At 38.5% G+C, this 27,434-nt stretch overlaps 1 protein-coding gene across 1 annotated transcript; it reads right to left on the bottom strand.

Moving 5' to 3' along the window:
• On the bottom strand, window positions 1–27,273 carry LOC131163116 (glutamate decarboxylase-like). The gene is made up of 6 exons (XM_058119853.1): window positions 26,961–27,273; window positions 25,542–25,746; window positions 23,465–23,665; window positions 2,625–3,093; window positions 1,150–1,202; window positions 1–737 (listed from the first exon to the last, which is right to left on the bottom strand). The coding sequence occupies exons 1-6, from the start codon at window positions 27,044–27,046 to the stop codon at window positions 288–290; spliced, it is 1,464 nt and encodes a 487-aa protein (XP_057975836.1). The 5' UTR covers window positions 27,047–27,273; the 3' UTR covers window positions 1–287.
• Between the last annotated feature and the right edge of the window lie 161 nt (window positions 27,274–27,434).

The following is a 27,434-nucleotide window of genomic DNA, read 5'->3' as shown; positions in this document are numbered from 1 at the left end:
TGGTCCACAATAGTATCAGCTCTATTCATTTGCAAATGCACACACAAGCATAAACACGCAAGTGTCACAACCCATATATTGTTGATTAATAGAATATGGATTGGCGGACTTCTAACTGGCAGCTGGAATACAGCATAGATCATTCAGTTGTTCAAACTGAGTTTGTCTGCACATTTTATTTTCATGGATTACAACTACAACAAACACATCCCCATGTACCTTTGTACCAAAAAGACAACGAACTTGCTAGGAACTTACTGGACAGATTTCTATATCTTAGTAGAGGCCTAGCATACCCCGCTAGTTCCATCGCGATCCACAAGCCTTCTCCAGTACCTCACAACTTCCTCTTCCTTCTGGTGCTCTTTTTCATCCTTGGCAGGTGTCACATGGGCAGCGATGCGACTATGGAGTTCATCCAACTCCTTCAAAACTTTCTCAATGTGCAATACGAGCCTCTCCGCCAGGTTCCTGTTGAAATCCTCCCTTATCACGATACGAAGGACTGCCAGATGTTGGGCATTAGGAGGCATCGTGTAGGCTGGAATAATCCACCCAAACTTCCGCAGGCTCTCTGATATCTCAAACACTGTATATGTGTCGCTGTCTTTAAGAGCAATGGCCACAAGCGGCACCCCAACATCCTTTGAGATGATCTCAAACTGCCCTGTTTTCTTTATACCCTCTTTTAGCACCTTTGCATTTTCCATGCAGTTGTCCATGACACTCTTGTAACCCTTGAGATAGATAAAGACACTGTTAAGTCGTAACAAATGACAGTATGCACTTGACATTCCAGAAATTAAAAGGGTTTTCTTCATTATCTGCAACCAACCTAAACCAATTCTATTCCAAATATGCCTGAGTTACAAAGTAGCAAGATAGTGGGGTTTGCAATTGCCAACACATGCACATTTGGTATGAATGGAATGGAATAGAAAAAAATAGAATTTTCATTGCATTCATTTACTATCTCATTCCATTCAAATTTTCTTTGCATTCATTTCCCATCTCATTCCATTGTCACTTTCACCTATCTCATTCCATTCAACAAACCAAACATGACACAACAGTTGATAATGGTGACAATACACAAGCACAAAGATGGTAAAAGAACTACTAAAATGATGGATTTGATGTGAAAAGTACCTCAAAGCCTAGCCTTATGAATTGATAATATTGAGCAATTACTTGACTAGAGCCTGCCAAAATATTAAAACTAAAAAATCAAAAGAAATAAAAGTGGTTAAACCAATAAAATTCATAATGATGCTCTACATAAGCCCTTGTACAACAGGAAAGTCATTATCGGAAAACTGTACATAAGTTAATATACAGTATCAGAAACAATGGTTAAAAGTAACCTTCTTAAAAAATTACTCATAATCTTATTCAAAAACTATTGTATCCTTCACAATCATAATGATCAAAAAATTACTTTTTATGTGAACCACAAGTGCCCCGTCATTCCATTGCTAACATTTTACTCCTTCCCCTTTCATTTTCTTTCAGCCCAACATATTTTCCAAAGGAACCTCTCTTCTGTTCTTAAAAACAATTTCTTGTTTTGACAAGGAAAATCGTGAATTAACAGGGAAGGAAATGAGGGACTAGGGAGAGGGTGCCTTTGACCAGTGGGGTCAATCACTTGTATTTAATTTTCTGATTTTTTAACACAAATTTTCTAAAACCATCTATCATACCAACTCTATCATAAATATTGGATACTTGAGTCATCAGGAAAAAATTAAGTTTTAGGCTAAATATTTTTTCAGTACAATTACTCCAAAATAAAATAGATGTATCTTAATATTTTTCCTTTAAAAAATCTCAAATTAACCTTCCAAGCATTGAATTTGACACCAGATTATCAAATTGAGTGGCGGAAACATTCAAAATTTACATAAATATCTACAATTACATGACATATATTAAGAAAATTTGTCATTTCAGTAGAGGAATAATACATAATTGTGTACTAGCAGTTACTTTTGGCATGCTCTCAACTTCTGTCCCACCCTCAGATCTGGTGTTGAGCTCACTCTGCACATTAATTACTAGCTATACCACAACACTGTTTCTCCACAGCCAGTCAAATTGAAACCCACTATGTTATAAAACCACTCAGTTGTATACAAACTTTGCATTTTCAACAACTTGTTACATGAGAAAGCATGATTTTAATAAAACAAAAAAAGAGGCATTCCTAGAAACTTCTTTCCTGCTTTCTCATTTAACTTTTTATCTAAAATCTTTATCTTTTACTTCAAATCTTTGTAAAACATACTTGTAATTTTCAGAATAACCTCCACAACTTACCTTTAACCAACACATGTTAGAAAAGAATGGAGTTGTGATCAATCTATCAATCAATATCAAATGATTTTACATAGATACATTAAGAAATGAGATGGATAAGGTAAGACTAAGTCATTACTATGTTGAACGAGCTTACCTTATCCATTAATAATTCTTGTTTGATAGATGATGCTGTTAATTGAAGCACTTTGTTGATCTGCAAATTTCTGGTGTTTAAACACTATCAACTAGATTATCTGAATTTTATTATCTCTGTTTGCATAAGCAGTGAAGCTTATCAATAAAACATTCTATATACACATTACCTTTGGAGAAATTTAGGGTGAATGTAGGTTGATCAGATCCAAGGTAGTTGATGTGAAAGATGAGCTCATCTGGTAAGTCGTCCTTGGTCTTCCACACCACCCAGCCAATTCCTGCATACACAAGTCCATACTTATGGCCACTAACATTGATGCTTTTCACCAATGGCAAACGGAAATCCCACATAAGATCTGGGTAAAGGAATGGAGCAATGAAGCCTCCACTAGCAGCATCTACATGAATTGGGATGTCCCAACCGGTCTCCTTATTCTTTTCCATGAGGAGCTCATTAAGGAGCTTTACATCTTCAAATTCTCCTGTCAGTGTTGAGCCCAGAGTCGCTGCAACACAGATAGTGTTTTCATCCACCATCTCCACCGCTTTCACTGGGTCCATCACATAATATCCCTCCCTCAACTTCACCTCCTTCAGCTCAACTTCGAAGTACCTTGCAAACTTCTCCCAGCATACCTGTATTAAAACATTTTAGTCAATTCATCTAGAGACCAAAAATCCTGGGGGAAAAAAAAATTTCAAGTCCATTCATTACATATATGTTGATGTAAAATCTAGGACATAGATCAGACCACTCTGGCTGAGATGTCCTCTTCCCTGGATGGCCTGCAACCATGGATAAGAGATGCTCCAGGGGTTCCATATTTTGCTGGCTTCAGGGGATCCTGTTTGTCCATATGGTTAATGACATAGAAAGCTAGACAAAGGAGGTGAGATATTGCTGACCTCTGGTGGATATTGGTTTTTCTCCTCATGGAACTAAAACCAGCAGTTAATGAGTCGCTCCCCACTTTCAATCCTTGACTAGTGTGAGCATGCTGGTCCATGCCAGATGCCAAAATAACCCCCCCTCCCCTAATTTCATGACTATGTGGCCTTATTTAATTGGCTCCTACCAGAGCTTAAGCTCATTTTGGGGAGTACAGTAGCTTGTGTAAATCCCAGGCTCCTAATGCATAGGCAGCATTCCAAAAAAAAAACTTTTTGAATTCATAATTGAACTATCAGAAGGAAAATGCTTGAAGTAGGCATATGGGTGCACCTACACTCAATGGCTTCACAAATTCCCATGGAGGCTTCTTCATTGATTTAATGTTCTCTTTTAAAACCCTAGCGGCTCCCGATTGAGACATTGATATTGAGTTAATTTGAGTCAATACTGATATTTGATCTTTATAAATATGAAAGATCTACCAGGCTTGCTCTCTACATTGTGCCTCTAAACATACTAAAGCGAGCCTATCTTCCAGCATTTTTCAACTCCAACTTCCTCAGGGTTGTTTTTTGCCTTTCTTCTTCACTTCTAGTCAGTATTCGTTCCTTGTCAATTTTCCTTTTTGTCAGAATGACCCTTTCATCTTTTGCATCTTTAAGGCCTGGAGGTTCTTGTCGAAGGACCAAGCCCACCTCCCTAGGCTATTATTCTTCTCCTTCTGATCAAGGTCTATGCTACTATGATGGAACCTTTGGCAGTGAGGTCAGCAGATTTTCAGAGAGACCAGATTAGAGTCTACTTGCTTAGTCCTTTATCCCAGCTCAGGTCCCTTAGGATGAGGGTAAAGAGGTCATTAGTGCTGAGAATCTTATCTCACCAAAGTATTCTCCAACCAAAGGACTACAATTTACAAGACTTCCACCATGCTGTCTTCCATCAAGCTGATGACAGTTTGTAATGGGACAAAAGGCCACCTCCTTGTATGTAAGGATGCCTAGAAGCTGGTTTTGTCCTCCTCATTCCCTCTTTCCTGCCAGGTACCAGCTCACTCCTAATTGCTGGGAGAGAGTTGCTATTTTTGTTGCACTAATGTCTGTGATCATCTCCCATCGTACAGCTATGACGTTCAAGATTTTCTGCAAAAAACCATCCTGCTAGGCAAATACTTTGATAGGAAGGGGAATTTTTCCCTCTACAGTAGTGAGGGTGCCGGTATGTTTGAACAAAGTGGGAATGCCCATAGAGGATGAGTGGATAACCACTTCTCTGAGCCCCTGTCCAAGATAAAAGCCCAAACCTTCAACAAGCCAAGCTTAAAATATATAAATACAATAACGCCCAACTTCATTCAAGGACCTGCAACCTCCCAGATCACAGGGAAAGTTGGGCTACTTCTCTAGCCCAAACCTTGCATATATATAAATTTGTAATGATAAGTACCCTACTAACTCCTCCTCCTCCTGGGATGTTTTGTAGTTATGGTGATCCAGGGGAACAGTGAGTTAAAACGGCTCAAACAGAGGCAGTTAACAAGAAAGGAGGGGAATCATCCTATGAAAGAAGGTCATCCCTGGTGGTGGATATAAAAGAGGTTCTGCTGATGCCAGTGCATAGGAGCTCTAGTGGCTGAATACTTCTAGTCCTACCACTGTTTCCCGCTGCAAGAAGAGAGAACATCCGAGGATATCTGACTCCCTTATGAAGAATAATTTCGTAGTCAGGGAGTTGGCTAAGAACATCATCATCTCCAGAGGAAGGGTAGCTTGGGCCCAGCTATATCTTGAGGCCTCGCATGTCCATCATGGCTGTGAAGCAATTTGTGATGGTGTGTATATCTCCCTCTCCTATTCCTACCTCTTTTTACCTTCTTATAATCCTATTAATATCCCTAGGTTATTCTCTTGTTGCAGACAACTCAGGCATACCTCTCTCAGTTCACCATGGCATCTGAGCATGCAGTGCAACTGTGGAATGACCTGGAGCCTCACGAAAGCATGTGCCAATCAGTGAGACTGAGCTGGAGAGGAAGAAGAATGATGAGCTAGCTTTAATGGTGGTGGATGTGAGAAAAGAGATCTAGGGACTTGCACAGAGAACTTTCCAGGCTGCCTGAGCTGCAAAGGTGGCAGCTGACTGCTCAAAAGCCTTCCTTGGAGTTCTAGGCTGAAATGGAGGAAAGAAGATTGGAATACTTCATTAAAGGCTTCAACCTTCACTGGGGAAGGTGTTGGAAGCTCATCATGACATTGATTTTTTCAAAGGTCATGCTACCCAAGTCACTGGGCTCGCCACTCCTACAATCCAAAAATAAGAAGGGGAAGATCTGAATACAACTGAGCAGGCCACTGCCAGAATAATCCCACACCTGACACTTGAATGGAGTTGTTTTGAAACTACCATACTGACTGCTCTGATCTTTCTCTGCAGCTTGATGGTGACATGATCCTTCTTGCACATCTCCTTGATGCCATGAGCTTCTTCCCATGCAGCCCCAATGGCGACATGAAGCCTTCTTCTACATCTCTTCCATGCTATCCCAATTAATTCCTTTTTGCTGAGCTACTTCTCTGTCAGTTTTTTTTGTTTTCTTTTGGTTCTATGAATGTAATCTGAGCACACGTAAACTGATCTAAAACATAATTTCCTTTTGTACGAATAAAAGAAACACAATTTGTTCCTTGTTTCATTTTTCTTGCTCCATGTTGTTTTATTTAGAAAACATTTCTAGTATTAACATTATGAATAAAATTCAGTGGGGATGACCCTGATTTTGGGGGATGGCTCAACTAGGGCGCGACCAAGATGAGCCAAAACCAAGCTTCAACATGCTCAGACTTGGCTCATTTAATAAAAAAGCTTTAAAATGAAACTCAAGCTTGATCTCTGCCGGTTAATTAAGAGAGCCAAGCTAGCTTATTTATTAGTAGAGCTCAAAATGAGCCTAAGCCAAGTCAAATCTGCTCAAATTTTGTTGTTTATTACTAAGCTTTAAAATTAAACCTGAAATTGCTCATTATTATAAATTAAAAAATGATTTCGTTTGTAGATGTTACATTGTTTTCTGTGTTCTAATTTCTCATGTTATTAAGAAACTGTAAAATAAAATAAGTGATTAGCAATGATCGGACATAAAAATACTTTTCAGATATTGTCAATTTAAAATGAGCTCTAAACCATATATGAATTAATGAGCCTCTTAATGAGACGAGTCAATCACCGAGTCTATATGCCAAAAAGTTCATAAAATGCTTAGTTAGTTAACTCATGAATCTATTAAGCAAGCCTATTTAAACAAGTCAACTTGGGAGCCCGTAAAACAATCTAACGCATCAAGCAGCTCGCGTATGACTTGGCTATTTTCAGTCCAAGGCTCAGTCCTTCATTGGCCAGGATGTTCAAACCCATGTTTAGGCAGTGTCCCCAGTCTCTCTATAGATGAGCAATGGGATGAAGTCATTTGACCCGTTTACCTAGAATATTTTTAAGTATTATGGGGGCATGAGATAAGATTAGTACACCAAAAAGATCTTTCCATGATTAATTTCACCATTGCTCACCAATTCAAAGAAGGAAATAAGGCTGCGGACTTCTTGACACGTCATGGAGAGGAAGGCACCACTATGAGATATCTGGAGTTTGATTCTTTACCTTGTCTAGTTAGAGGCATGATACGACTTGACAAAATTGGTATTCCTAATTTAAAAGTCTAATGTGTTGTTTTATCTTGGTTTCGTTATCCTTTCATTTCGTTGCTATCTGTTTGTAGCTTGTTTTGCTGGAACCACGGTTTTCCTCCACCATAAGTGAGGGGTTTTCTAATAAAAAAAGGAGGTATCGCCCTCTTTTAGTGAAAAAAAAACCTCAATCACTGAGCTTCCCAAGAAAGAAAACTTGATTAGTTAATTAAATAATGTTATAAAAAATTATAATAGGAATTGCAAGGAGGTAATTATAGATAATAAAACAGAAGACCTTTTACCTAATCTGATTTAAGACTAAATAACTACTTATATGTTGAACAAAATACTTCTTTTTCTTTTATGATGTGGGGTGAATAAAATATTAAAGGCTAAAAAGAAAAACTAAACATAAATAAGAATTGCTAGCCAACAATTACACTTTTCCGGCACCATCCCTACTTATTGTCTTCACAATATTGATCTTCATAGTATGTGAAAAGGTTGACTTGAAAAGGTTGACTATATTGAAGGTAGACGATAAACAATAATATCCAAGAAGATAAATTATATAAGTGTTGTCATTGATACTGTAAAGACCCGGAAAAATAATAATAAAGAAAAAGGGAAAAATTGGTTTGGTGCAGACCAAACCGTCGACAATTTTGTAGAGCTCAGGAAAATCGTCGACGGTTTTGAGTTACCGAAGGCTAGTAAAGATAAAAACGGGTAGGTTAAAAAAAAAAACCAAATCGTTGGCGGTTTCCTCTGAGGCAGCAGCCTATAAATAGGCTTTAAGTCATATTTTTTTGGAAATTTTATTCTCTCTCTCTCTCTGAGGCTGCGGCTCTCCCAGTCTCTCTCCTCAATTTCTCACCCAATTTCAGCCCGAATCGACTGATAAACATCATTTCGGGATCCTAGCGTCGACTCTCTACAGTTTAACCGAAGCAGATTGGTTGTTTGGGAATCCTAAGCACCACTCAGTGAAAAGGTAAGGGGAATAAATTATTTCAGACATATTTAGAAATTTAACCGATTAAATTATAGTATGTGATTACAGAAATAAAAAGTATGTTTTCCTGAGTATACATGCTTCTGGAAATGGAAACTTTGAATTGATATATGTATGTTTTGAGAAAAATTGGATTTATGAGTTTGAGTAAAACCCTAGAGTTGATTATACCATTATTTTCAGTAAAAAAATATAGTTATCCCAGGCAGATTTTTATATGATGAATTATTATTCAAATTGTGTAGCATGAGATTAATACAGAATAATGATATGAAAATATTTTATACAGAGCTATGATATGACAATATTTTATATAGAATTATGATATGACAAAGTTTTTTATATAGAGTTACAGAATAATAATGTTCTATATAGAACAACAGTATGACAGCATTTTATACAGAGTTACAAAATCACAGTGTTCTATATAGAACTATAGTATGACAGCATTTTATACAGAGTTATAGAATCACAGTGTTCTATATAGAATTATAGTGTAATAGTGTTTTATAATGAGTCACATTATTACAGAATTTTATATACAAAATTATAGCATAACAATTATATACGAATTCTGAAAATGTAATCATGTTATTGTATTGTTTTATAAATCGCATTATATGTTTAAGAACCCTGATGGACCAGAGCTGAGCACGGTACCGTAGCTTCATAGATACCAATGTAGCCACACTGCTATGAGAGTGTTGGTGATATACAGTCGATTTGGCCAGTGAAGAGTAGAGTTACCCCCTAGAGTCCGGACTAGTTGGGTAGGCAAATCGTACTTATAGTTACAGATACAAATATAGTTTGACTTAGTCTGGTGGTAGGCCAACCATGGCTAAGTCCAGTCTTCGGACCACACAATCCAATCATGCGGAGTTAATTCATGACGTTGTATGTTTATCCATCCACGGTAGTTCTTTTATACATATATGTGTGTTTACGTATACAGAGAAATTGTTATGTCAAAGTATATTTTGAAAAGAAAGTAATTATTTTGAAATGTATATAAGATATGAGTATAGTTTTACATGATTTTCTCAATTAAAGCTAAGTTAATTAATGAATGTGTTCTTACTATAGTAAAACTCATGTTGCCACACACTGATAATAATCTGTTCCATCTTACTGAGATGTGTCCCACTCCTATAATCTTTAATGTTTCAGGAATCCGAGGAACCAAGCTTAGAGCCTCAGGCAAGATTGGATAGAGTTTTTGTTAGGGTAAGTATTTGTGAGACAGTTATGTACATGGATAGACTTCGTTAGATCAAGGATGTGTTATGGATTTTTGGGGATTCATGTATGATGAAAGACTACAGTACTCTGGTATTGTAATTGGAGTGTAAATGTCTATTCCGTTGTGTTGTATTATATGGGCTATGAACAGGTGTGTTTGGTGCCCATTTTGGGGTATCAGGATGCTATACTTTACACTCCGGGCCCCACTAGGTTCGGGGTGTTACAAATATGGTATTAGAGCATTTTTATATTTATTGCAATATAACTTACGGGGCATCACAATTTGATATCAGAGCCTAGGTTGCTAGGTTCTGCAGACTTTAGTGGATAACAATACCAAAGTATAAGAATGAATTCTAATAAGGGTAGGAAATGGGTAGATGGGAACCTTGGGTTTTGATTTCGCAGCCTTGAGGCAGGAATCCATTGACGGTTTACTGTGGTTTTCTTGAGACTACGGTTTCTGGAAAATTACGGCAAACCATTGACAGTTTTTGCTTCTGTGCAGAGACTGGAACTGAGGTGTTAGTTGGTTGGATAGGCCGTAATTTTTGTGGTGATTTAAGGCTTGATCCTTGAAATTGCTAAGTGTATACAGGAAAAGGATTAAGTAAGGATTTCTAGGTCAAACTGTCGACGGTTTTGTGTGGCAGGTACAAACCGTTGACGATTTTCTCAAAAACAGGCTCTCAACATCTCAGGTTTTTCATCGATGGTTTTAGAGGTCTCGAAAAACCGTCGTCGGTTTTGTGTCAAAGTTGTGTATTATAACTTATATTGGGAATGTGGATGTTAACCTGTTTTCTTTGTTAGATAATCGTATTAGTCACGTTAATATATTGGAATTATAAGATTGTTTTCTATCCTATTTTCAGGATGGACCCCGGGAATAATAACGCGAATGCTGGAGGTAGTAGCCACGTGGGGGCTTCCAGTATGGGTGGCAGCAACTCATATCAAGCGCTGCGTAGCGTTGCTCAGCAAGTCATGGCAAAAATAGCACGGAATTCCAGGGAACAGGATTGCTTACCAGCTAAGCAGGGCTACACCATAGAGCAGTTCACCCAAATGAATCCCCCAGTTTTCTCAGGTGGTGCTAACCCAATTATTGTAGAGAATTTCGTACATGAGATTGAGAAGATACTGGCAGTACAGCGCTGCACTAACAAACAAAAAGTTTTTTATGCCACATTCAAGTTGGCGGGTGAGGCCGAGCGATGATGGTTAGCAGTGAAGCTACTGGAAGAGCAAAGACTAGTACCCATAGTACTGACTTCAGATCGTTTTAAGAAGATCTTTTACGAACAGTACTTCCCCACCTCTGTTAGGGATGCTAAGGTGGAGGAGTTTCTGAGCCTGACCCAAGGCCACATGACAGTGCAATAGTATGCCGCCAAATTCGTGGAACTATCTCACTTCGCCCCATACATGATCCTAGATGAGTCTAGAAAGGCATAGATGCTCGAGAGGGGATTGAGAAAGGAGATACATGAGCAGGTGGCGGTTTTACAGGTGTGCGATTTCTCAGAGTTGGTGGATAGTCACTATGGCAGAGATGAGTCGGCAGAGAGGCATAGGGCCGCAAAGCCAGAGAAAGAGGCTCACGCCTCCTAGTTTTCAGGCTAGTACCAACCAAGGTCAGTGGAGGAGACACAATGTGGGCCAACGGCAAGTAGTGGGGCACCGAGCTCCTCAGGGTAATTCAGCACCCCCTCTTTTTACTAGGTGTGATCGGAGGCATTGGGGAGAATGCCGAATTGGGACAAATGCCTGCTATCGGTGTGGTTGATCCGACCACATCGCACGAAACTGTTATGCACCACCAATCAATGCACTCACTCCCAGAAATTCCGGGAAAACAACCAAACACCCCAAAGTAACCAATAGAGGAACACCGCCCCAGCGCGGGTTTATGCACTGACACTGGGAGACGCAAAGGTGGCCGGCGACGTGGTGACAGGTACCATTTTTATGTTTTCAAATAAAGTTGTAGTTTTGTTTGATTTAGGTGCACTCACTCATTTATATCTCGGGAAAATATCAAACTGTGGGGTAGAAACTCAATTCTTAGACACCGAGTTATCCGTTGTCACGCTGACAGGAACAGTGATAAAATGCAGAAAAGTACTTAGAGATTTTCTAATGGGTATTCAAGGAAGAATGCTACTAGCCAATCTAGTGGTATTTGACATGCATAGGTTCGACGTGATTTTGGGAATGGACTAGTTAGCCGCCAACTACACCAGTATTGATTGTGATAAGAAAGAGATAGTGTTCAGACCCCCGAGGGAGCAGGAGAACAGATTTGTTGGGATGTGCGTGCGCTCCTCACCACAGATATTATCAGCTATTTAGGCGAGGAGATTGCTTCTGGAAGGATGTTAGGGGTACCTGGCCTTTGTGAAGGAAGCGTCAGAGGGGCAATTAAAGTTGGAAGATATCCCGATAGTGAGAGATTTTCCTGATGTGTTTTCAGAGGATTTTCCGAGGTTACCTCCCGATCGCGAAGTCGAGTTTGCTATCGACCTATCTTCGAGAACAGCGTCAATTTCTAAGGCTCCATATAGAATGGCTCCAACGAAGTTGAAAGAATTAAAAGAGCAGTTGCTTATTGGATAAGGGATTTATTAGGCCTAATGTGTCACCCTGGGAAGCACCAATGCTTTTTGTGAAAAAGAAAAACAGGTCAATAAGGATGTGTATCGTCTACAGAGAAATAAATAAGTGACGATGAAGAATAAATATCCGCTACCCGATATTGATGACTTGTTCGACCAGCTCCAGGCTTTCTCTAAGATTGATCTTCGATCCGGGTACCATCAAGTGAAGGTCAAGACATAGGATATTCCAAAGACAGCATTCCGAACTAGGTATGACCATCATGAATTTCTAATTATGGCATTCGTACTGACTAATGCTATTCCTGCATTTATGGACCTGATGAATAGGGTCTTCCATCAGTATCTGGATTAGTGTGGTGGTATTTATTGACGACATTCTGATATATTCAAAGAGTCCCAAAGGGCACAAGGATCATTTGAGGATAGTTCTTCAGGTGTTAAGAGAAAGGAAGTTGTACGCCAAATTCAAGTAGTGTGAGTTCTAGTTGGAACGAATCACATTCCTCAGCCACATGATATCCAAGGGTGGTATTTTTGTGGACCCAAGCAAGATAGAGGCGGCAGTGGACTGGGTAAGACCGAAAAATATCCACGAGGTCAGGAGTTTTTTGGGTTTGACAGGATATTACAACCGATTCGTAGAGGATTTTTCAAAGTTATCAAGCCTGCTGACAAAGTTAACCAGGAAGAATGTAAGATATGAATCGACAGATGAGTGTGAACAACGTTTTCAAGAGTTAAAGCAGCGACTTATCACTACACCAATACTGACAATCCCTTCGAGAGAGGGGAGTTTTGTAATCTACAATGATGCAACTCAAAAAGGGCTCAGATGGGTGTTGATGCAACAAGGAAAAGTTGTAACTTATGTTTCTCGGCAGCTCGAGGAGTACGAGAAGAATTATCCGACACATGATTTGGAATTGACAGCGGTGGTTTATGTGTTGATAATTTGGAGGCACTATTTGTATGGGGATATGTGCGAGATCTTCACAGACCATAAAATCCTTAAGTACTTTTTCACGCAGAAGGATCTAAATATGAGACAAAGAAGATGACTTGAGCTTATTAAGAACTATGACTGCACTATCAGCTATCACCCGGGAAAAACTATTGTGGTAACTGATGCGTTGAGTTAGGTAAACTATCAGATGATTTCCAAATGTTGATAAATATTAGTTACCAAATTTTGAGGACGAAATTTTTTATAAGGAGGGGAGGATGTAGAGACCCGAAAAAATAATAATAATAAAGAAAAAAGGGAAATTTGGTTTGGTGCAAAACAAACCGTCGACGGTTTCGTGGAGCTCAAGAAAACCGTCGATGATTTTGAGTTACCGAAGGCTAGTAAAGATAAAAATGGTAAAAACAGGTTGGTAAAAAAAAAAAAAAAACCAAACCATCCACGGTATATAGGCTGCTATCCCAGAGGAAACCGTCAACGGTTTGGTTTTTTTTTAACCAACCCATTTTTACCGTTTTTATCTTTACTGGTCTTTGGTAACTCAAAACCGTCAACGGTTTTCCTGAGCTCCACAAAACCGTCGATAGTTTGATCTACACCAAACCAATTTTCCACTTTTTTCTTCATTATTATTTTTTCGAATCTTTACATCCTCCCTTCCTTATAAAAAATTTCATTCTCGAAATTTGCTAACTAATATTTATCAACATCTAGAAATCATCTGATAGTTTACCCGACCCTAGAAAGTGTCGGTGGCCACCCACATAGCGGCCACGTCCCAAATTTATTAATAACTCTCACTTGTGGCAGAGGAATGTTGTGGTTACATCAAAGGTTTCTAGGAGATTACATTTAATCACATAAAAATTCTCTCAAAACCATTCAAAATTTTAAAACCAAAAATATTGAATTACATCCAACTACCCTACACTATACAAGTCAATAGTCAAAATCAATTACTTACCCTTACCTTTACTAGTTTTAACACTAGGCCTCGCTGAATAGGTGTGGATAACGCTAATGCATTTTCTCCTCTAGTTCCCATGAAACTTCCTCAACTGCGTGATTGCGCTAGAGTACTTTTACCAACGGGATTTTTTTAGTGCGTAGTTCCTTTTCCATCCGGTCCAAAATTTGAACTGGCACTTCTTCATATGACACGGTATCTCTAAACTCCAGTAACTCATAATTGATCACGTGTGAAGGATTTGAGACATACTTTCTTAACATAGATACGTGATACACGTCATGGATCCTAGGTAGAGCCAGAGGTAATGCCAACCTATAGGCAACTGGACCAATTCTTTTCAATATCTCAAACGGCGCAATATACCTAGGGCTTAGCTTACCCTTCTTCCCAAATCTCACCACTCCTTTCATTGGTACAATTATCAAAAATACATGATCCCCCACACTAAATTTCAGCCCTCGACGGCGAGTGTCGGCATAACTTTTCTGTCAACTCTGAGTTGTTTTGATTGTCTCTCAGATGAGTGATTTTCTCAGAAGTCTGTTGTACTATCTCTGGCCCCAAAATCTGTCTTTCACTAATCTTGTCATAGTATAACTAAGATCGGAACCTCCGTCCATGCAACGCTTCATACGGTGCCATCCCAATACTAGCCTAGTAGCTGTTATTATAAGCAAACTCAACCAATGACAAATACTGGATCCAACTATCTCCAAAGTCCAGCACACAAGTTTGCAACATATCCTCCAATATCTGAATTGTCCTCTCTGTCTGTCCATCGATTTGAGGATGAAATGATGTACTGAATGTCAACTGAGAACCAAAACGCTCCTTGCAAACTCTTCCAAAACTGAGATATGAACCGTGGGTCCCGATCTGATACGATGGACACTGGCACGCCATGCAGTTTATCTCTTGTATAAACAATTCTGCTAATCATGGGGTAGTTAACTCTAATTGGAAGGAAATGAGCGGTCTTTGTCAGACGGTCAACGACTACCTAGATAGTGTCTTGTCCATTGAATGTCGGTGGTAACCCCGTGACGAAATCCATAGAAATGTGCTTCCACTTTCATTCGGGGATGTGAAGTGGTTGTAATGGTCCCGCCGATCTCTGATGCTCAGCCTTTACCTGCTGGCATGTCAAGCATTGATCTACGTATCAAGCAATTTCTTTTTTCATATTACTCCACAAAAAAAAAAAAAAACTCTCATAAATCCTTATACATCTTAGTGCTTCCTGGTTGCACTGTATAAAGGGAACAATGCGCTTCCTCTAGAATAATTCTTTTAATCTTAGCATCAATAGGTGCACATAGTCCGGTACGAAACCTCAAAGCTCCATCATCTGAAATATTAAAATCTGCCCTCAGTCCACTCTACACTTAGTCCACAATTTTTACTAGCTCTGCATCATTCATATCTGAGCGGTCTTAATCCTCTCCAGCAAAGTGGGTTGAATTACTAGATTAGCAATGGGTGCCTGGTGATTTCCCTTTACTAATTCAACACCCAATTTTTCTAGGTCCATCCTGATCTGGTGTTGAGTTACCATTACTGATACTAATGCATATCCTGACTTTCGACTCAACGCATCAGCTACCACATTAGCTTTCCCCGGGTGATAGCTGATAGTACAGTCATAGTTCTTAATCAGCTCAAATCACCTTCTCTGTCTCATATTTAGATCATTCTGCGTGAAGAAGCACTTAAGGCTTTTATGGTCTGTGAAGATCTCGTACATATCCCCATACAAATAGTGCCTCCAAATTTTCAACGCATAAACCACCACTGTCAATTCCAAATCATGTGTCGGATAATTATTTTAGTACTCCTTGAGCTGCCGAGAAGCATAAGCTACAACTTTCCCTTGTTGCATTAGCACCCATCCGAGCCCTTTTTGAGACGCATCACTGTAGATTACAAAACTCCCCTCTCCCGAAGAGATTGTCAGTATTGGTGTAGTGATAAGTCGCTGCTTTAACTCCCGAAAACTTTGTTCACACTCATCTGTCCATTCATATATTACATTTCTATGGTCAACTTTGTCAACGAGCCTGATAACTTTAAAAAACCTTCTACGAATCGGCGGTAATATCTTGTCAAACCTAAGAAACTCCTGACCTCGTGGACCTTTTTTGGTCTTACCTAGTCCACTACCGCCTTTATCTTGCTTGGGTCCACAGAAATACCAACCCTGAATATCACGTGCCTGAGTAATGTGACTCGTTCCAACCAAAACTCACACTTCTTGAATTTGGCATACAACCTCCTTTCTCTTAACACCTGAAGAACTATCCTCAAATGATCCTTAAGCTCCTCGAGACTCTTTGAATATATCGGAATGTCGTCAATAAATACCACCACACACTGATCCAAATACTGATGGAAGACCCTATTCATCAGCAGCAAGAGCATTAGTCAATCCGAATGTCATAATCAGAAATTCATAATGGTCATACCTAGTTCGAAATGCTGTCTTTGGAATATCTTCTACCTTGACCTTCACTTGATGGTACCCAGATCGAAGATCAATCTTAGAGAAAACCTGTGTTTCCTGGAGCTGGTCGAACAGGTCATCAATACGGGGTAGCGAATATTTATTCTTAATCGTCACTTTATTTATTTCTCTGTAGTCGATACACATCCTCATCGATCTGTCTTTATTTTTCACAAAAAGCACTGGTGCTCCCCAGGGTAACACACTAGGCCTAATAAATCCCCTGTCCAGTAATTCCTGCAACTGCTCTTTTAATTCTTTCAACTCCGCCGAAGCCATTTTATACGAAACCTTAGAAATCAGCGTTGTTCCCAAAGATAGGTCGATAGCAAACTCGACTTCACGATCGAGAGGTAACCCTAAAAGAACCTCTGAAAACACATCAGAAAAATCTCTCACTATCGGGATATCTTCCAACTTTAATTCCCCCTCTAACACTTCCTTCACAAAGGCCAGGTACCCCTAGCATCCTTCCAGAAGCAGCCTCCTCGCTTGAATAGCTGATTTTATCTGTGGTGAAGAACGCACGCATGTCCCAACAAATTTGTACTCCTGCTCCCGTGGGGGTCTGAACACTACCTCTTTCTTATAACAATCCATACTGGCATAGTTGGCGGCTAACCAATCCATTCCCAAAATCACGTCGAACCCATGCATGTCAAATACCACTAAATTGGCTGGTAGCATTCTTCCTTGAAAACCAACTGGAAAATCTTTAAGCACTTTTCTGCATTTTATCACTATTCTTGTCGACGTGACAACGTATAACTCCATGTCTAACAATTGTACCTGTCATCACGTCGCCGGCTGCCTCTGCGTTTCCCGATGTCAGTGCATAAACCCACGCTGGGGCGGTGTTCTTTTGCTGGTTACCTCGGGGTGCTTGGTTGTTTCCTCCGAATTGTTTGGGGGTGGGTGCATTGATTGACGGTGCATGGCAGTTTCGTGCGATATGGCTGGGTCCGATCACACCTAGTACAAAGAGGGGGTGCTAAATTAACCTGAGGAGCTCGGTGTCCCACTACCTGCTGCTAGCCCACATTATTTCTCCTCCACTAATCCTGGCTGGTACTTGCCTGAAAATTAGGACGCATGGGCCTCTTTCTCTGGCTTTGCGGCCCTGTGCCTTTTTGTCGACTCGTCTCTATTACAGTAGCTTTATCCACCAGCTCTGAGAAATCCCACACCTGTAAAACCGCCACCAGCTCATATATCTCCTGTCTCAATCCCCTCTCGAACCTCTGCGCCTTTCTAGACTCATCTGGGATCATGTATGGGGCGAAGCGAGATAGTTCCACGAATTTGGCAACATACTATTGCACTGTCATGTGGCCTTGGGTCAGACTCAGAAACTCCTCCACCTTAGCATCCCTAACGGAGGTGAGAAAGTACCATTCATAAAAGATCCCCTTGAAACGACCCCAAGTCAGTGTTATGGGTACTAACCTCTGCTCCTCCAGTAGCTTCACCGCTAACCATCATCGCTCGACCTCACCCGTCAACTTGAATGTGGCATAAAGAACTTTTTGTTCGTCAGTGCAGCGCAGTACTACCAATATCTTCTCAATCTCTTGTACCCAATTCTTTGCAATAATTGGGTCGACACCACCTAAGAAAACTGGGGGATTAATTCGGGTGAACTACTCTATGGTGCAACCCTGCTCAACTGGTAGGCAATCCCATTCCTTGGAATTTCGTGCTATTTCCGCCATGACCTACTGAGCAACACTACGCAACACTTGATCTAAATCACTGCCACCCATACTGGAAGCCCCCACGTGGCTACTACCTCCAACATTTGCGTTATTATTCTCGGGGTCCATCTTGATAGGACAGAAAACAATCTTAGAATTTCAATATCTTAACATGACTAATACGATTATCTAACTAAGAAAATAGGTTCAGGTCCAAATTCCTAATATAAGCCGTAATACACAACTCAGACATAAAACCATCGGTGGAAAACCTAAGATCCTGAGAGCCTATTTTTTAGAAAACCATCGACGGTTTGTACCTGCCACACAAAACCGTTGACGGTTTGGCCCATAAATCATTACTTAATCCTTTCCTATATACACTTAGCCATTTCAAGGATCAAGCCTCAAATCATCACAGAAATTATGACCTATCCAACCAACTAACACCTCAAGTTTCAGTCTCTTTGCACAGAAGCAAAAATTTTGTCGTAATTTTCCTGAAACCGTCGTCTCAGGAAAACCATAGAAGACCATCAATGGATTCTTGCCTCTAGGCTACGAAACCAAAACCCAAGGTTCCCATCTACCCATTTCCTACCCTTATCAAAATTCATTCTTATACTCTGGTATTGTCATCCACTAAAGTCTGCAGAACCTAACAACCTAGGCTCTAATACCAAACTGTGACGCCCCGTGAGTTATATTGCCATAAATATAAAAATGCTCTAATACCATATCTGTAACACCCCGAACCTAGTGGGGCCCAGAGTGTAATACTCCATACATAATCTCTAATACCCTACACTATAGCATCCTGATACCCCAAAATGGGCACGAAGCACACTTGTTCATAGCCCATATAATACAACACAGCGGAACAGATATATACACTCCAATTACAATACCAAGGTACTATAGTCTTTCATCATACATACATAGTTCCCCAAAAATCCATAATACATCCCTAATCTAACAAAGTCTATCCATGTACATAACTGTGTCTCACAAATACTTACCCTACCAAAAACTCCATCCAACACTACCTTAGAGGCTTTAAGCTCGGTTCTTCGGATTTCCTAAAACATTAAAGATTATAGGAGTGAGACACATCTCAATAAGATGGAACAAATTATTATCAATGTGTGACAACATGAGTTTTACTATAGTAAAAACACATTCATTAACTTAGCTTTAATTGAGAAAATCATTGTACTCATATTTTTATATACATTTCAAAATACTTACTTTTTTTCCAAAACATACTATGGCATAACAATTTCTCTATATACGTAAATACACATATATGTATAAAAGAACTACCCTGAATGTATAAACATACGTCATCATGAATTAACCCCGTATGACCGGGTTGTGCGGTCCGAAAACTGGAATTAGCCATAGTTGACCTACCACCAGGCTAAATCAAACCGTATCTGTATCTGTAACTGTAAGTACGATTTGCCTACCCAACCGGTCCAAACTCCAGGGGGTAACTCTACTCTTCACTAGTCAAATCGACTGTATACCACCAACACTCTCACAACAATGTGGCTGCACTTGTATCTATGAAACTACGGTACCGTGCTTAGCTCTGGTCCATCAGGGTTCTTAAACCATATAATGTGATTTATAAAATAATACAATAACATGATTTCAATCTCAAAATTCGTATATAACTGTTATACTATAATTCTGTATATAAAATACTGTAATACTGTAACTCAGTATAAAACACTATTACACTGTAACTCTATATAGAACGCGGTCATTCTGTAACTCTATATAAAATGCTGTCATTCTGTAGTTTTATTTAGAAAACTGTCATTTTGTAACTTTGTATAAAATGTTGTCATATTGTAGTTCTATATAGAACATTATCATTCTGTAACTCTGTATAAAAATTTTGTCATATCATAACTCTATATAAAATATTGTCATATCATAGTTCTGTATAAAATATTGTCATATCATTATTCTATATTAATCTCATGCCACACAATTTGAGTAATAATTCATAATATAAAAATTTATCTGGGATAACTATATTTTTTTTGCTAAAAATAATGGTATAATCAACTTTAGGGTTTTACTCAAACTCATAAATCCAGTTTTTCTCAAAGCATACATATATCAATTCAAAGTTTCCATTTCCAAAAGCCTATATACTCAGGAAAACATACATTTTATTTCTGTAATCACATACTATAATTTAATCGGTTAAATTTCTAAAAATGCCTGACATAATCTATTCCCCTTACCTTTTCACTGGAGTGGTGCCTAGGATCCCCAAATAACCAATCTACTCCGATTAAACTATAGAGAATCGACACCGGGATCTCGAAATGATGTTTATCAGTCGATTCGAGCTGAAATTGGGTGAGAAATTAAGGAGAGAGAGTGGGAGAGCCGCAACCCTAGAGAGAGAGAGAGAGAGAATAAAATTTCCAAAAAATATATGACTTAAAGCCTATTTATAGGCTGCTGCCCCAGAGGAAATTGTCAATGGTTTCCCTGAAACCGTCGATAGTTTGGTTTTTTTAACCAACCCTACTGTTTTTATTTTTACTGGCCTTTGGTAACTCAAAACCGTCGACGATTTTCCTGAACTCCACAAAACCGTCGACGGTTTGGTCTGCACCAAACCAATTTTTTCCTTTTTCTTTTTTATTATTTTTTCGGGTCTGTACATCAGACCTTTAAAACCGTCGACGGAGATGTGTTTTTCTTTAATTAATGAATGTGTTTTTTACTATAGTAAAACTCATATTGCCATACACTAATAATAATCTGTTTCGTCATACTGAGATGTGTCTCACTCCTATAATCTTTAACGTTTCAAGAAATCCGAGGAACCAAGCTTAGAGCCTCTAAGGTAGGGTTGGATAGAGTTTTTGTTAGGGCAAGTAATTGTGAGACATAGTTATGTACATGGATAGACTTTGTTAGATCAGGGATGTATTATGGATTTTTGGTGATTCATGTATGTATGATGAAAGACTATAGTACTCTAATATTGTAATTGGAGTGTATATATTTGTTCCGCTGTATTATATTATATGGGCTATGAACAGGTGTGCTTAGTGCCCATTTTAGGGTATCAGGATGCTATAGTGTAGGTTGCAGACGATATTGTATTAATTGACGAAACTAGGGACGAAGTAAAGGCTGAGTTAGAATTATGGAGAGAAGCTTTAGAATCTAGAGGCTTTAGGATAAGTAGAAATAAAACAGAATATATGAAATGTAATTTTAGTAATGATAGGAGGAATATTAGAGACAAAGTTAAACTTGACGATGAAAAAATAAATAGCACTTGTAGATTTCGATACTTTGGATCTATTATGCAAGCTGAAGGAGAAATTGAAGATGATATAATGCATAGAGCTAAAGCAGGATGGGTAAAATGGAGAAGTGCTTCAAGTGTGCTATGTGATCGTAGAATACCCTTAAAATTGAAAGGGAAGTTTTATAGGACAACTATAAGACCAGCTATGCTATATGGATCAGAATGTTGGGCGACAAAGAAACATAATATCCAAGAAGTAAAAGTTGCCGAGATGAAAATGCTTAGATGGATGAGTGGTATAACATTGAAAGATAAATTAAGGAATGAACATATTCGTGGTAAGTTAGGTGTAGCTCCTATAGAAGATAAGATAAGGGAGGGACGACTCAGATGGTATGGACACTTGCAACGTAGGCCTTATAGTGCACCTGTGAGGAAGAGTGACTTAATTACTGTGGGAGGCAGTAAAAGGGGTAGGGATAGACCTAAAATAACTTGGGAGGAGTTAGTGAGTAAGGGTTTAATATCCTTGAATCTATAAAAAAAAATGGTCTATGATTGCACAAATTGGCAGAAAATGATTCATATTGCCAACCCCACTTAGTGGGACTAAGGCTTGGTTTTGTTGTTTTATTGTTTAGGATGCTATGGTGTAGGGTATTAGAGATTATGTAGGGAGTATTACACTCTGGGCCCCACTAGGTTCGGGGTGTTAAAAATATGGTATCCGAGCATTTTTATATTTTTTGTAGTACGATTCACGGGGCGTCTCAGGTGCACTCTAAGACATCAAAGAAACATCTTCTCGAGGAGAAAGCTTTGCATGCAACCATGTCAAAACACACTTAATTTCCCTATATGAACCCACACAAGGTCATGTTCCTTGAAAAAAGTGACATCATACGCTTATCTGGCATAGCCCTAGATACTTCTCCATTCTATCACTGAATTATTCAGACATCATCAAGTAACTGTTACCCCTTTAGTGCAGTTGTTGCCATCTCCATAAAAATAGTGCAGTGTAGATAAAATTCAAGATCTAAATGCCCAAAAAAGATGTCAACCATAAACATCATCAAACTGGATTTTCACAGTGGACCAATGAGCAGAGTAATTACAGACAAACTCGGCTTGCGCCAAAAGTAGATCCTATTGATAAATTAGTTAGCGAACGAAATTCCTTAGAAGATTCCCAATTTATGGCTTTCCAAACAGAATTGAAGATGAGTGTGTGCCTATTTTTCACCAAGGGAGGCACCAAAAGTGACTTATGAACTTGACATAGCAATCTAAGATTCTAAAGTAATTGCCCTAGGAATGCCATGAAGGCACACAATTGCCAGAAAATATAGCTTTGCAGTACACAAGCATCATACACATGGCAAAATCAAGTCCAATGTCTGTAACTATGTAACATCACCATACTTTAATGAATTTATATGCTACTGCTAAATAAATTTACATTGCATTCAGTTCATCATTCTTTAAAACTTTTAAATAACATTTTTATTCCAACAAGTTAACAAATCTGGAATGTAGCAGTGGATAATGTTCTTGTAGTGTTAAAGTAGGCATCTAGCCAACCTTTTATTTCATAGATATTAGCTGTGAGCACAATACATGTGTGCACCACAGTCCTAAATTTAAAGTTTGTAAGGAGATAATGGGGGAGTTGAGATAAAGGGGGGTTCAGGGTATTTAAAAAATGTAAATTATCTAAGTGCCCAATAGCTTATAATTTATTTTAATTTAAATTTGTAGAAGAAGGGCATTATAGGAAGAATGAGGAGAAAAATGCAGGTTGAAAAAATTCCCTTCTTCCAAACTTCACGAGATATGATCAGAAAAATGGGGGAGTTGAGGGTATTTAAAGTTTGTAAGGAGATAATGGGGGAGTTGAGATAAAGGGGGGTTCAGGGTATTTAAAAAATGTAAATTATCTAAGTGCCCAATAGCTTATAATTTATTTTAATTTAAATTTGTAGAAGGGCATTATAGGAAGAATGAGGGGAAAAATGCAGGTTGAAAAATTCCCTTCTTCCAAACTTCACGAGATATGATCAGAAAAATATGGAACAAGAGGATAAAATATTAAAAGCACAACAGTACAGACAAGGAGCAGAGAGTAGACATTCACCTGTACATTAGCTCCGGCGACAATGTTGGGTTTATCATAAGGTTTGCCTGCTGACTTTCTTTTTTGCTGCCACTTCCTTTTCAAGGCTAGTCCTGCCAGCATTATTGCCTCCGATGACCCTACAGTCCCCACACCAATTGCTGTTTCATCTTCCCCCACAGGTGCATTGAGAAGATGGGCTATCATATTCACGCAGCGATTCTGAACATTTTAAAATTAGTTATTAATTACTTCTCTTACAGCAAGCGGGAAAAAGCCAGAGTGAGGCTGGAAGCCAATTCTATCCCCCAATAATAGCCCACTGAACATACAAGCATTTCTTTCCAACCAAAATCCCCAAAAAGAACAGCAAAAACAGCTCATGTACACAATCTATTACCATCCTTACTCACACCTAATCCTGAAATAAGAAACCTTCAAGCAAATGTGGACGCACCCATTTCTCACCAAAAAAACCAAATAATATGTTCCAAGCTTAAAAGGAAACCAAGGGGGCCAAATATAATTCACAAGAGGATGAAATAGGAACAAATCAAGTGATTAGAAAAATACTTACCAAAAAAACAGAAAAAGAAAAGAATCTAAACCCTATACTGTAGGCCAAAAACATCCAGCAGGTTGAAGAACAAAGAAAGCTCAACTACATGACATTTTTTAAGATTTTTACAGAAAAATTAAAATTCTAAAAAATAGTCCCTTACAACAATCATAAAAGAAGATAGGAGTGCCTTGAGAAGTAAAGAATGCTGGCAGAGGAGAGGAAAGTGAAAGAAAAGGAAGCCTTCCTCATCCATAAATCCTCCAAAAAAGTTTATGCAAAAGCCACATATATTGAATAGAAGGAAAGAGAAAGGAAGAAATTGGAAAAATTAATTTATGAGGTATCTCATAAGTGGTTCTAATATCGGCATTAGCATTATAAGAATTCTCCTACTAAATTTTCTTTCAGTCGCCATCTCCAAAGAAAAATTCCATAACCACTTGCCCACCAATACAGTGTTTCTAGACACCAAGTTACAAGGTAGTGATCGATTGGGTTCGTTATCGGAGATGCATGGTATGGTATTTGTGGGATTTTTGGGAAGAGCTTCTTGAGGCTCTTTCCATGATTAATTTCACCATTGCTCACCAATTCAGAGAAGGAAATAAGGTTGCGGACTTATTGGCTCGTCAGGAAGAGGGAGGTGCCACTATGAGATATTTGAAATTTGCTTCTTTATCTGTCTAGTTAGAGGCATGATACACCTTGAAAAAATTGATCTTCCTAATTTAAGAATCTAATGTATCATTTTATATTCGTTTTATTTTGTTACGTTTCAATTTTATTTGTTTGTAACTTGTTTTACTAAAACTACAATATTCCTCCATCATAAGTGAGGGGTTTTCTAATAAAGACAAAAAAAAGACACTAAGTTACAAAGACCAATTACGTTCTCACTCTTAGACTGACACACAGCCCCCAGCTAACTAGATGATCCCTTCTCTTCCCATATCAGACCTAAGAAAGTCCCTTATAATCTTCTCTTTACTTACCAACCACCCAACAATCAAGAGGCTTGGAAGATTTAGGCCATGGCTCCTCTCCCCTGCAACGGGTAGAGGACTGAGGACCATCATCCTCTGCACACCCAGCTATGCACCATTCAAATTTTACTTTCTGGATGCTCATAGCTGCTCATGCAGAGGACGGTGATCCTCTACTCCCTGCAGATGAGAAGAGCTGTGGCCGAATATTTAGGTGTTAGTCACAAATATTTACCAGTTAATTATGGAACTTAAAATAATTTTTTTACTTTGAATTAACTTTGACTATTCAACCACTATTTATTGATTATCTTAACAAAAAAATTGACATCAAATTAAGAAAGAAATCCCTTTCCATATGCATAGATATAGACATGAGTGGCGACAGTTAGCTGGTGTTAAATGCCCCCGCCAGGGGCTGCTCTTCCACCGAGATCAATCTCGTCCCAAAGTCCTTGCACTCTCCTTGTAACCATGAGAGAGAGAGAGAGAGAGAGAGAGAGAGAGAGAGAGAGAGAGAGAGAATAATTTTTTTTAGAAATGCCTCGTTTACCTGGAGCTCTGTGGTAACAGGGTATTCATCCATGTCAACATAATTCTTATTGAGGGAAGCCATGATAAGTTTATCACACTCTGGCTCCATCCATGTGGTCACAAATGAAGCCAGGTTCAGCCTCGGATTCCCATCTAGCATCAGCTCATCATTGATTATCTGATAAGCTGCCTCCTTTGGTATCGATTCCTCCGGCATCCTAAACCTATAGTCATTGGCAACAAAAACACACACAAAAATAAGTTATAACTACGAGTTTTAATGTTTACTCTCTGAAACAGAAAATTCATTGAATAAATTTTAAAAAGACAAGCCAAAAATTTATATGAATTTATAACACGGAATAAATAGAAACTAGCTACTTTTAAATTTCAATATGAAAATTTCTATTTCTGATTTATTTCAATCCTGTTTCATTAAATGGATTAATACAAGTTTTTATATGAGAAATTATTTTCTAAATCATTACATCCAAAATAATTTTTATTACATTCTCAACTTATTCAACTCTATTCCCAGGACTTTTTAACATTTTAAGTAATCTTTAAAGGGGTTTCTAAAAGAATAGAATGTAATGAAAGAAAGAGTTTCCTTGTTTGATGTTTCAACAAAGATGCAAATTTTCTAGAGTTTCAAAATTTTCACACGTTTATTTTTGGGTCACGTTTGAGTATTTGACTACTGTGCCTTTTTTCTGCCTTAAATACAAATGAAATAGAAATTCATCCCTAACTGTGGAATTTGCACTCTTCTGTTTAAACCAAATAACAAAGCAAAACCTTTCATAAATCCATAAAAAGAAAAAAAAAATAACCATTCTCAAATTTCACTATCAAATGTATATTCCTTTCTTACTATATTTTTTATAAAATAATAACAAATATAGAAGAATAAGCTATTCCATCTATCTCAAAATTTTCATTGTATTCTATCTTATTCCAAAGAACAAGTATTCTGCGAATCAAACAAAGCCTAAAATGTTAAAATCTACGCGTCCTTCTACCACAACTCATGGGAAGACAGTTACCCTAAAATACATGCGGGTAAAAGACCTACTTGACTTTTTTATAAGAGAAGAATAATGCAGAAAGGATTATCAATATGAAATTATCAAATACAAAATATTTATAAAGATAAAGTTGACAATAAAAGGATTAAAAAATTTTCGAAAACTTTTCTCAAAAAAAAAAAAATCTCAAACGGAGTGACGTTGATTATCTTCCTTTCTATCTGGTTATCTTCCTCTCTATCCCCTCCCATTCAACTCTACCACATTCTCCCAAACATGGCATCGATCAATATCGCAAAGACAAAGCCATGGATTAACTAATCAAATGATTATCTTAATTATCTACGATACAAAAAAAGAGCGCGCGCACAAATATGGTGCGTGGGGGTGGGGGGGAGAGGTAGAGAGACCTAGGAAGAGGATTGCGGACATATCTGGAAGCAAAAGTGGTATGCAAATGGCTGTCAGAGTCTGAAATCGTCGTCGATATCACCATTCTCTTGCTCTCTCTTCTTTAAATTTGGATCTAGTGGAAGAGTTCTGAAAATGTTAGCCCCGTACTGTCGAGCTTTATGATGTCCATCGATTCATCAGAGTAACCAAGAAAGCGAACAGTTTTTGTAATGGAGTACTGAAGTGGAGTGGCGTCAGCCTGTCCACCTTCTGGTGGGATATCAATTCTGCCGTGAACCGCGGGCCCCATGCACCCACTCAAACTTCCCCCTACCTCTCCCGCGTCCACCTTCCCCTGACACTGAGTGAACTCCTTAGAATTTTTTTCCGTTTTATTATTAAAAACAAATAAAATATTAAATAATAGTTGATTGGGAAAAAAATTTTCAAACTAATGCTCACGTAATCTCGCAAACTTGATGCTGCGAAAT

Source organism: Malania oleifera, chromosome 8 (genome assembly GCF_029873635.1).
Source record: "Malania oleifera isolate guangnan ecotype guangnan chromosome 8, ASM2987363v1, whole genome shotgun sequence".
Taxonomy (NCBI): domain Eukaryota; kingdom Viridiplantae; phylum Streptophyta; class Magnoliopsida; order Santalales; family Ximeniaceae; genus Malania; species Malania oleifera.
The sequence above is the reverse complement of the archived record's forward strand: the minus strand, read 5'-3'. Positions and strand labels throughout refer to the sequence as shown.